The sequence below is a fragment of the Clinocottus analis genome, unplaced genomic scaffold, assembly GCF_023055335.1.
Source record: "Clinocottus analis isolate CAN_PGR_092001 unplaced genomic scaffold, fCliAna1.0.p SCAF_5, whole genome shotgun sequence".
Taxonomy (NCBI): domain Eukaryota; kingdom Metazoa; phylum Chordata; class Actinopteri; order Perciformes; family Cottidae; genus Clinocottus; species Clinocottus analis.
This window is the reverse complement of record NW_027176207.1, coordinates 1,294,446-1,306,646: the sequence shown is the minus strand read 5'-3', so window position 1 is coordinate 1,306,646 and position 12,201 is coordinate 1,294,446. Positions and strand designations below refer to the sequence as shown.

The window sequence follows — 12,201 nt, the reverse complement described above, 5'->3', positions numbered from 1 at the left end:
TTTCATTCCACCGGCAGCGAGTTACGAAGGAAAAAGAAGCTCTGAAATAAAGATGCGCGTTTGTTTTACAATATTAAAATTGGAAAACGCAGAATGGGCCAGCTGGTGCGACTGCAGCTTAAGACGCTCGTAAAGTCTGAAGACTCAGAGAAATGATTTTAATTAGAATCGCTGCTTCCGTCAGCGTTTAATGGATTCTTTGTTTTTATATCCGTGAACCTCCAGTCAGCTGCTCGCCACATCACGCCGTTACAAACAACAGAGACGCTGCAGCGGCTGCCTTCACTGTCTTTACTGTCTTTACTGTCTCTACTGTCTCTACTGTCTTTAATGCCTTCACTGTCTTCACTGCTTTTACTGTCTCTACTGTTGCTGTAAGGAAGCCTCAGCATGAGAGCCACCCCGCTGAGGGAGAGGGCAATGTGCACACACACACCTTCTGCATGCACACACACGCCTTCTTCCTTTATTTTCATTTAACAATTTTTCCCTAGGGGAAGAATAAAGTATACATCCATCTAAATATATATTTATCACACACACACACACACACACACACACACACACACACACACACACACACAGTGTTCAGAGGAAGTCTCGCTGCATAATGACGGCTTTGAGCCTTAAAGTGGAGTTTTGTCTGACACTCCATCAGCGTCGATGGAGAAGAACAACAGACCTCTGTCATGTTACTGTCATGCTACTGTTACTGTCATGTTACTGTCATGCTACTGTCATGTTACTGTCCTGTTACCACACTGTCCTGTTACCACACTGTCCTGTTAACACACTGTCCTGCTACTGTCATGTTACTGTCCTGCTACAGTCATGTGACTGTCATGTTACTGTCATGCTACTGTTACTGTCATGTTACTGTCATGTTACTGTCCTGTTACTGTCCTGTTAACACACTGTCATGTTACTGTACTGCTACTGTTACTGTCATGTTACTGTCATGCTACTGTCATGTTACTGTCCTGTTACTGTCCTGTTACCACACTGTCCTGTTAACACACTGTCCTGCTACTGTCATGTTACTGTCCTGCTACAGTCATGTGACTGTCATGTTACTGTCCTGCTACTGTTACTGTCATGCTACTGTCATGCTACTGTTACTGTCATGCTACTGTCATGTTACTGTCTTGTTACTGTTACTGTCATGCTACTGTCATGTTACTGTCCTGTTACTGTTCTGTTACTGTCCTGCTACTGTCATGTTACTGTCATGTTACTGTACTGCTACTGTCATGCTACTGTCATGTTACTGTCCTGTTAACACACTGTCCTGTTAACACACTGTCCTGCTACTGTCCTGTTACTGTCCTGCTACACTGTCCTGTTAACACACTGTCCTGCTACACTGTCCTGTTACTGTCCTGCTACACTGTCCTGTTAACACACTGTCCTGCTACACTGTCCTGTTACTGTCCTGCTACACTGTCCTGTTAACACACTGTCCTGCTACACTGTCCTGTTAACACACTGTCCTGCTACACTGTCCTGTTAACACACTGTCCTGCTACACTGTCCTGCTACTGTCCTGCTACACTGTCCTGTCAGAGGAGCAGTATTCAACACGGGGCGAGAGGCTTTCTCTGAACACTGAGGTTCACGGGGACATTGGCAGTTGGCCAAGCAGCGAGTATTTTAATAAAATATCAGCTCTTAAAGGCAGTTTGCTCTCTCGCTCCACATGAGGACCCTTTGTGGGACATTTCAGGATCTGCATCTCAGTTTGGAGCAAACTGTCCAAGAAACGCAACCACAAAGGCCCCAAAGCGTCAAAACAAACCCGCTTATTAAAATCTGTTGAAGAGGACACTAAAACAACATGTTTTAACTGAGATTAACGAGGCTTCACTGGAGCGCTGCGATCAAACTGATGATCTCCAGCGAGGTGCAGGCGGCGCATACTAATGATGTCGGCAACGCTGGATGCAAGCGGAGCGCTTTGAGCGCTTAAAGCTCTAAAAATAACTCCTGCCAACTGCATGAATCTCACATAAGAACCTGGCATGCAGGTCGAGAGCAGAGAGGACATGTTACACCGTGATACACAACACACAGGACGACCAGGGACACGAACCGCTGACTGAAGTCACTCAGATCACTTCCGGGAAGAAGTGGAGTCCGATTTTACCTCTCATGAATACTGATTTAGCTCCAGAGGTATTCATTCATTCATATGCTCTGTTTACTGAGCTTACTCTCCTTCTGTTGGACAGACATGTGTGTGTGTGTGTGTGTGTGTGTGTGTGTGTGTGTGTGTGTGTGTGTGTGTGTGTGTGTGTGTGTGTGTGTGTGTGTGTGTGTGTCAACAGGAAAGCTGCCAATCCAGGATGAAACCCATAACAGCATGGACTGCAGGCGGACGGGTGAGACTTTAAATATCCACGGCTGCACATGCGTTGATGGCCGGCCCTGCAGCGGCGGAGAAGAGCCGCCATCGTCCTCTTCATCCCTCCGGTGAGTGGCGGCTGCGCTGCAGCTGCACGTCTCCACGGGCCGTTTGCCTGAAGGCAGCGAGAGATTCAAACCAGCGACATGTTCCCATGGCAGCCAGCCACTATACATTGTAATTAGCTGCTTGAAATCCCCCCACGGCTCGGACCGGCTGATACGACCCGCTGCATCCAGAGATTAGGACTCCTGTGGAGCCGTGTGCGTGTCTGACACACACACACACACACACACACACACACACACACACACACACACACACACACACACACACACACACACAGTCACAACCAAGTGCACACGCACAAAAAGACTCAAACCCTGACTAATTATGCCAACATTTTACATCCCACATTGTGCCTCCACCTCCTCCTCCTCCTCCTCCTCCTCCTCTTCTTCGCTGCCCACGTGCAGCACGGCGCTGCTCAGCAGATGTAGCTTGTGCGCTTGTGCGTCCCTCCAGCTCGCTCTGCGTCGGTTCGCGCTCGTGCAAAGCGCGTCGAGGCCGTGTGGTGAAACAGGAAGAGCTTCAGTGACGGCGTCCCCCACGGCAGCGCCTTCCTGCTCCCCGATGAGGACGATGTCATGCAGATTAGAGGGTCTGACGCTCTGCAGGCGAGCAGAGCGGCTCGCGGTCTGATCCAGGCCTCTATGACGCCGCCGAGGGCCGATTCTCCGGACCTTCTCCTGCGGGGGTCCAGGTGAGGATGGAAAAGATGGAGGCCAAGAAGAGATCGGCAGCGTGTGGGCGAGAACGCCGACTGAGGACACGTTTAACTTTCTGCTGAAGCTCAACACGAACATGCATTCAAGCCGACTGTGCGGGACCTTTTTGAAGGCTTCAGAGACATTTCTTGGCTCATCTCAGTCGAGGAAAAGGTGCCGTTCAGTGATGTCATCGTGATCGCACCCCAAAATGCTAAAGTGTGAATCTGCTGACGGTCTGCAGCATCAGAGAGCGCCTACACCGGCCCGCATGGAGGACTATTACACAGGATTGCACCATACCGAGCAGATGTGTGTGCACTTCTTTTTTACTCAGCTTTAAAGAAGAAGAAGAAGAAGAAGAAGAAGAACCCGGGGCCAAACGCGTCCTGCATCTGCAACCAGAGGCCGCCGGCGTAAACAGGCCTCGCTTTGAAATTGAACGAGTGAAGAGTGACGGAGGACAGAAGAAGGGACGCCAAATGATGCCTGATGAACCGAGAGAGCATGAAGCCATCAGCACGTTTCACACACACACACACACACACGAGACCTCCATTGATTGAGTTTAATCCGTCGACAAAAGGTCAAAGTTAAGTGGTGAATAAAAAGTGGACAGCAGTTTATGAGACGGCCGTCCGGCTCCATGGCGGTGCCAGCATCCGATTCATACTGCAGGAGAGAGAGAGCAAAACAACAGTGCGCTCACATGAATAAATAAAGTTAATTAAGTGTCCCTTACATTTACATTCTCTCTGCTTCCACTCAGCCTCACTGAGCTCTCAACCGGTCCATTACGCGCTGGAGGTTACGAGCTCACTCGTCCCTGCACATTTCCCCACACGCTCTTCCTCTTCTTCCTCTTCTTCGCAGCACAAGTAGCCTCTTCAGAACTTGTTTGATGACCTGACGCTCACACAGCGCCGCCTCGCCGTTCAGTCTGCTATCAAAACAAGGAAACGCTGCTCCGGCGCGCGTCACGTCGCCCTTTAACGGTCCATCCAGAGGCCTTCTGGTCCACGCTCACGACCATGAAGCGCCATGAAATACAACATGAACTCAAAGGCTTCAGACTCATTCGCATCTGATTTGGTTGAAACGTCTTTTAGGAAGATGGAGGCAACGCGCTTCTATTCCTTCTCTCCTCCGCTCTTATAATGTCGAAGGAAAGCAGGCTGAACGTGAACATCCACTTGGATCCCAGCGGGGAGACGACCTGCTGAGGCCAGAGAGCCGAACCCTCACAGGGAGCATCCATCTTTAATGAAGCCACAGCACATGGAGACGCACACAGAGAGAGGGAGGCCTACCTCCAGCTTGATGGCGTCGTGGTGTGGCAGCTTCCACTACGTTCTGCGAACAAGCCAACAAACATTTATGGTCGACGTTCATCCCCACGACTTCGTCTCCGGTGCGTTGCAGGAGCCCGAGGCGATGGACGAGCTGCACGCTCACCTGAGTGTGTCGGCGAGCGAGCGGCTCGAGTGCATCCATCAACCCTCTCAACTCATAATGGCCTCATCTGCCTTTCCTGTCTCCCCTCGTCCACCCCCACTCTCTCTCTCTCTCTCTCTCTTCCGCTCGACTCGCCTGAATGCTTAATCGCGGCCTCGGCCTTCCGGGAGCGTCAACACGGAGCCGCCCCATTGGCCGGTGATCGCGGTGTTAGTCCGAGCCCATTGGCTGAGGGCACGGCGGCAGGAGGAGGAGGTTAGTGGTTACCATAGCCCCTCAGGATGACTGCTGTCCATGGTAACACACACACACACACACACACACACACACCCTGAGGACATGGTAAAGGTCCCCACAGACTCACTGAACACAAACACACTCAGACACATGACACACCCTCTAACGTCAAGCTCAACAAAGGATGTTCACAGCTTCACCCGCTTGAAGACGGCAACACAAATTGCATCGAAAGAAGACGCTGACGTTGTTGTTGTTGTTGTTGTTGTTGTTGTTTTGGATCGAGCAGCACACACTCCCACGTCTACATGTACTCTCTCACTTCTATGCAAAACACAGACTGAGCGGCTGATATGGGGTCGAGAAGACAACAAAAGATCTCGACAAAACACACACACGGCCGCGTGCTGTGTGTGTCATATACTGTGTGTGTGTGTGTGTGTGTGTGTGTGTGTGTGTGTTCCTAGAGAGTCTCTGTGTTCTGTGACGTGTGAATTGTCTTTTTATTCTTTAAAAAACGACCTGCTAAGAGACACTTCAGAGTTTAGTCGATCCAGCTGATCATCTTTAGACACAGCAGGTCGTTTGCTTCAGATGAAAAACATTTATGGAGCCAAGTTGTGCCGAGTAAAAGATTTGAAAGCGTAAAAATCACCTAGATGATCTGTCATCAAAGGAAAAGAGAGACAGGTAGAGCTGTACCTGGCGTCAACGTTCATTGAGGGTTTCTAATGAAACTGAGTTCAGGGCGTCATCACCTTGAGAAAGATGTTTGTTGGGTTAAAAATAGGTTGAGGATTTTGTGAGTGACGTCCATCTTCCTTCAATACATCGAGTGAGTTCCTGGAAAACCTTTCTGATCACACACCTCGTGACCAACACCACACAGTCCAGAAATACTCGCGCTTCCTGTCCGACGTCGGTCAGAAAATCGTTGGGCTTCAGCTCCGGCTGACTGCGCCGTGTGAAAGAGCCACAACAGCGTCGTGCCGCACGGAGCCAAAAGCTTCATCCATCATTCACGAGGTCGTCGTTGAGTGAACAGAGAGGGGCGGCGTGGCGACTCCTTCATTTACGTTTCGCCACGACTGCGAGTTGCTGTAGTTGTGTGCACAATATGTAACAGGTGTTGTTCTACACACTGAACATCTGCTGTGCCTCTTAAGTAACACCCGCGGTGCAGCGGGAAACACCATCTTTAAGCCGTTTACTTCCATCTCCATCGCTCTGGTAAATACTCAGAGCACGGAGCGCTTGCTTCTCCCTCGGCGCCGTCGCACAACCGCTCGCCGCCGGTTTCAGAGACGCCAACATGAAGCCGGTCACATGAGCGCGAAGCGGCGGGAGGAAGACGCTGCTACACGAACGAGGCAGGAGAGAGGACGCGTTACATAACCGCTGAGGCTGACTCAGAGTGTGTGTGTGTGTGTGTGTGTGTGTGTGTGTGTGAACAGATTTAAACGTCTGTTTCTATAGCTACAGTACAGATAAGGGAACAGCTTCATCTATTGATCAGCGTAATGGAGGCCACTTGACACACAGATTACATCACACGTTGCATTCCTGCACGAGTGTGTTTCCTGACTGTGCACAGTTAACACAGGTGTACAGGTGTACAGGTGTACAGGTGTAGCTTTAGCATTTAGCGACTAAAGAGGAGCCCAGATAATGGTCTCAAGGTTTAAAACAAAACACAAATTCATGTCCTCGCGGCTCCTACGATGATATCTCAACATCATTTGTTCCTTCAGTGGAATAAACACAACCTTCTGACCCGGAACAAGCCAGCAGAGGTTCAGGTGGACCTTCTGTTCCTGCAGGAGCCGAGCTGCAGCCACATGAAGGTGGATTTGTGTCTTTTTTACCTGAGCAAATTTTTAGTTTGTAAGTAAATTATCTCCAAATCATCGCTCTCAATTAAAAAATTGCTCTTAAAATTTGTTTTAAAAAACGCTTAAAAGAAATTTGCTCTGAAAAGTTAAATAAAAAAAAAATAAATAAAAAAAAATGCTCTCAAAAAAAAGAATTTTCTCTCAAAACTAAAAATTGCTAAAAAAAAACCCACAAAAAAAACCCTCAAATAAAAAATGCACATAAAACTAAAAATTGCTCTCAAAAAAGAAATGTGCTCTAAAAAAATAAATAAAAAAAAAAACATATTTCCCAAAATAACCAAAACTTTTTTGAGAGCAATTTTTTTGTTGTTGAGAGAATTCTTTTTTATTTAGAGAAAAAGCAAAAAAAAATTGAGACCGGATTTTTTTTAAGAGCGTTTTGTTTTTTTTTTAAGAGAAAAATTATTTTTTTTGAGAGCAAATCTTAGTTTTACGTGCATTTTTTTATTTGAGCGTTTTTTTTTTTTTGGAGCAATTTTTTTTAATTGAGAGCAAAGATTTGGAGATAATTTACTTGCAAACTAGACATTTTCTCGGGTAAAAACAGACACAAACCTGCTTCACGCAGCCAGCGGCTCCTCAAACAGTCCTGGTGGTTTTGGTCGGCGTGATGACGGAGACGTCCATCGCCGTGTGACACTCGGCGGTGAAGCCCTCCAGCCACATAGCCGCCATTAAACACTCAAAAGACAGAAGTGGGCTTGAAGGAGCGGCTCCATGCATCTGCAGAGGAGCAGCTGTGTGGTGCCATGTGGAGGCAGAACCACAACACTGCATCCGGTTCACTGCCGCTGATGCAAATCAACTCTGAATCCCACTTCATCTTCTTTTCTTTAAATCAAGCAGCCTCGAGCAGCGACTGTCACATTAAAACATCTTCCAGCGCTTCAGCAGCAGCAGACGTGGACGAGAGGAGCCGGCGTCTCATCACGAAGCATCAAAGTGACGCCAACTCCTTTTGTTTTTCTCACAAGGTTTTAACAGCCGATGAAATGTATTTTCCCAATGAGCCGATCGGGGGCTATTTGTTGGCCTTGATTGACAGGTGCTGACGCCGTCACTCAGATTCCCTGAGACGATGACTCATCCTCACTGCAGTTATGTTTTTCAGACAGTTTATGATTCGTGTGCACTCGCTGGATGGCACCGGGACAGAGAGGAGATTACTTCAACAAAAACATGTTGTTCCACATCACTATCTGCTGCTGTGGAGGAGGAACGCAGCTCATATTAACTCTTTCCACGCTGCTGCACGGCCCTGCCTCCCTCAGTGGAGCTGCAGCTCGCCGGCTTGGCTCGACTCCAACACACCGGCAGGATGTACAGAACGAGGATGTATTTTCTCTCACATATTTTCAAGCCTCCCTCGCTGACTCGGATTAGGGAAAATCGCTTTGACGCACACGTGCGCGCCTCCGCCGTTGCCAAAACGCAGATATTCTGCCTCTTGCGTAATCCGGCCGTGCTTTGAAGTGGCTTTAGCGTCACGTGGCGCTGACGCGAGCCGGTGAGGACGCCGGCTAACTCTCTGAAGGTCGCGGCGCCGCCTGCCAGAGTCAGAAGTCAGTCTGCGGCTCGGAGGAGACGCCGACAGCGCCGACGTTTAGGATCAGAAATGACGGGCTGAGAGCTCATTGAAGCTAAAGCGCTCCTGAGGGAGAAGCAGCGAGTTAATCCAGCGCAGATTAAAGTAAACCAACGTGTGCTGAAATGCACAAAGTTTTAAAAAAGTTAAAAGTTTATGGTCCAATTAGACGGACCTGCTGGTCCACGAGGCTCATCGGGAGCTTGAGAAAAACCTTTTCCATATCTGATATTTTAGAGAAAAAGGGCCGATACTGCACCAACATGTCCTCGTGATCCATCGATATTTAATGCAAACCACGGAAATCTATTAACACACAAACAAACAAAGTCCCAAAGCACACAAACCACTGAAGCTCCAGAGACCACAACCAGCGTGATGCACGACACAGGCCGACGGAAAACAACGGTACGACAACGACTAAAACCACAACATGTGTAACAAATCAACCTGACGTGAGACTCACAACATGATGAACTACTTTGATCGAGACAAGTGGGAGAGCAGAGGATGAGAGGGAACGAGAAGGTTTTGAGGAAGAAGTATTCACCACACACACACATATACCTCACACACACACACACACACACACACACACTAATAGCCGCCTGGGAGTCTACCACTTATGCTGCTGACTGGACAAATGGGGCAGAGGATGACTGATGAGGTCTGAGCCGGTGGATCTTTATTTATTTATTTATTTTAACGTTCTCATGTGCAGTGTTTTGGTTTTTGTTCATAAACAAATACATATTTGTCGCCTGAATGCGCGAGCATGCGTCACGTGAGCGTGGTTGACGAGAAGACGAGCCCGAGGCCTTCAGCCTCTTGGGGGACGAGGCAGCTGTGAGCAGCGAGCGTCCACTCCACCCAGCGATGGAGGATGTGTGGTCACCGCTTAACACTGAGCCATTAACGCAGTTACAGCGGCTGGAGAGAAAGGATGCAATTACAGCCCCATGTTTGGTAATCCACTGCATTACACCGGAGGAAGGGAGGCTCTGCTGCGTATGGGCCGCTACAGAGGGAGGAACTGCTGGTGAAGGACCCTCACAAAGCCAAAGCCCTGTGAGGAGGGAGGAGGCGTCTTCAGCAGCCCTTGACGTCCCATTTACCCATCCAATGCACACACACACACACACACACACACACACGCACACAAAGTGAAAGGATGGTGGGAAAGCAAGAGGATGATGAACTGACAGGTGCATGAAAGGATTGTTGTGTTTCCGCTCACATGAAGCCTGCACGGAGCCTGTTGTCATGTTAATCGTCTCCTCCAGCACACATCCAGCCTCTCATTGAATTTTAAATGTGTTTAAGGTCCACATAAATAAATTGGATGTGATTTACGGCGCGATGCGTTGGGTTTCTGCTCACAGCGACGGTGCAATATTAAAGTAGTACACGGGCTGCAGCACTCAGCCCCGCTGAGAGGAAATCATTAGCAAACAGTTGCACATGACCTGGTCCACTTTCTGAACGCGGACCCGTGCACGCGCTGAGGACCAGAGCTGAGAGGATCCAGCGCGCTCTGCGAGGCGTTCACGGATAGTAAATAATAGTCTTTGACGAAAAGGCCGCGATCGTAAAACGTTTAAAAAAATAAAAGAGCTCCGACGCGTCACAGGAACAGTTTGACATCTTGGGAAAAAGCTCTGATCCACGTCCATGTCAGGAGTCAGATTTATGAGCTACATATGAGGCCAGAGTCAGTAGGGGGTTAGCTTAGCTTAGTTAGCATAAAGACAGAAAGAGGAGACTGACAACCTGCATGACGAGGAGTCACATGACCAACGAAGGTCGCCAAGCTAGCGGCGGCGGTTGGCTACGCGAGCTATTACTCTGTTATCTAACAGACCGTTATATTAGTTTTCATCCCCATGTACACATGTAACGTTAACATGGCTCTACTCTTAGCTAAAGCTAACCGCTAGCTCTAGCTTCACGCTCAGCGTAAAGACACGAGGACGGCATCAACCTCCTCGTGCGACTCTGAGGGAAGCTAACTGGTCGAGCTGTTGCTTAAAAACAGCCGACCACCACCGTGCAAAGGCTCCACTGTCCCAACACAATCACCTTTATGAATCATTTCAACACAACGATGTTCTGAATCAGACAGCCGTGATGGTTACCAACAGATGACTGCACAGTGTGATCACGACATCATCCCTCCCGTGTCTCTGTGAACGAGAGCAACAGCTGCCCACACTTCTGACAGCTTGAGCGTCGGGTCTCCGTCTCTCTGAATCCCAAAACAACCACGAGTCAGTCGCCCTCCTCCTCCTCTTCCTCCTCTTCCTCTCCACCGCCTCTCTGCAGACGAAGGCATGGCAACAGCGGTGACACGGCAGCGTTAATCCCAAAAGGCTGCGTCATGTGACCGAGGCTGGCAACACAAACACGCAGCGTCTCGATGCAGCTGCACATGGCGAGACGCGTGCAGCGAGCAGGAAACACAGCGTCTGTCTTCTGGTCCATGTGAAGCCTGCTGAGCTTCATTCTGGAGGGAAAGTTGCACTGATGCACACAGGTTGGACAATAAATGAAGTCCGGATAATTTAACCTTTTGGAAACCGTGCGAAAATCCTCCCGCGCCAATTTTAAGTCCCAGCATGCCCCATTCAGACAATCTTTTGGCATAAAACACGTAATTTTTCCATTTTTGAACCGAACGACACAGTTTCTTGACTGAAACTCCTTCCTAACAGGACAAGTCTTTTCTTATTGTGTTTTTTGTTGCAGGTTCTGATTCTTTAGGTCCTAATCTTTCCATAAAGGTGTCTTATTGACGCTCCAGGAGGCTTTTTGGGTAATCTGCTTCACATCATGCTGGATGTTCATAGTTACCATCAAAACATCTTTTCAAAGTGATTTTTTTTTTGCACATATAGATTTTATTCCCAAGACTTTGCTGAACAAATACAAACAATAAACACAAGTATTGGAGTTAATTTGGGGTTCCTAAGGCAACTCAAACAGAGGAAAGAGGTCTGGAGACAAAACTGCTTCCACAGTTTAACGGGTTAAAAAGAGAAAGCAGTGAGGATCGCTGTGGACTCGTTTCATAACCTGACAGCGCTGCATCACCTGACCTGGAAACCACGGCGGTGACCCGGCGGCGTACAGTAGGACACGCCACGCGTCCCCAGCAGAGCACGAACACCACAACAAAGAGACGATTAACAATTCAACATCGAGCAGTTTGTGTCCTCGACAGGATGCAACATGAAGAGCTCCCTCCCGGCTGCAAGCACGACTCCCTCCCTCCCTCCGCCGGGTCTCTCCCCTTCGCCTCCGTGCCCACCGGCCAGCAGCAAGACCCGCAACAGCACACACAAGTTGTTAATGAAATGAGGGGGGGGGGTTGTTATGGACAGCCACGCTGATGCACGCTAATTGGAAGTCCTGAGTGAAGGCAAAGTGTGTTCCTGTGTCGTGCACGGAGCGCCGTTTGCAACACAAACAGCGGAGAAGGAGAAGGAGATGGAGATGGAGAAGGAGGGGGTGCCGGGGAAAATGGCTCGAGGTAAAGACGAGCGCTCAGACAGACGGGACGCGAGCGAACGCACAGATACGTACTGCTGTAGAGGGTGTCGATCCAGGAGAGCCGGGGCAGGCCGCGGGCGCTGAGCGGCTCCATCCTGCTCTATCTCCCCGTCGCCGTCGCCGTCGCTCGGCTTCCCGTTCCTATTTCTTCCGTCCTTTTTATCCCCGTCGCTGCCTGTATTTATTTATTTTTTTTTGGGGTGGCTCTCTTTTTCTTGTCCTTCTTATCCTCGGAGAACAGCCGTCATCTCGCAGGGAGAAGCTGAGGGAATCGTTTGGCATGAATGTCCCAGAGCGGCAGGAGACTCCTCC

The 12,201-nt window shown here is 49.2% G+C and overlaps 1 protein-coding gene across 2 annotated transcripts in view; it reads right to left on the bottom strand.

Moving 5' to 3' along the window:
• Positions 1 to 12,201, bottom strand: part of abr (ABR activator of RhoGEF and GTPase) — a 96,286-nt gene that overhangs the window by 69,475 nt on the left and 14,610 nt on the right. The window contains exon 1 of one of the 2 annotated variants that reach the window (XM_068601456.1): positions 11,923 to 12,004. The exons of the other annotated variant lie outside the window; for it this stretch is intronic. Coding sequence (XP_068457557.1) covers positions 11,923 to 11,983 — 61 coding nt within the window. The 5' untranslated portion in view covers positions 11,984 to 12,004. Of the gene's footprint in view, positions 1 to 11,922; positions 12,005 to 12,201 lie in introns of those variants that run through there. 2 annotated transcript variants of the gene reach the window in all.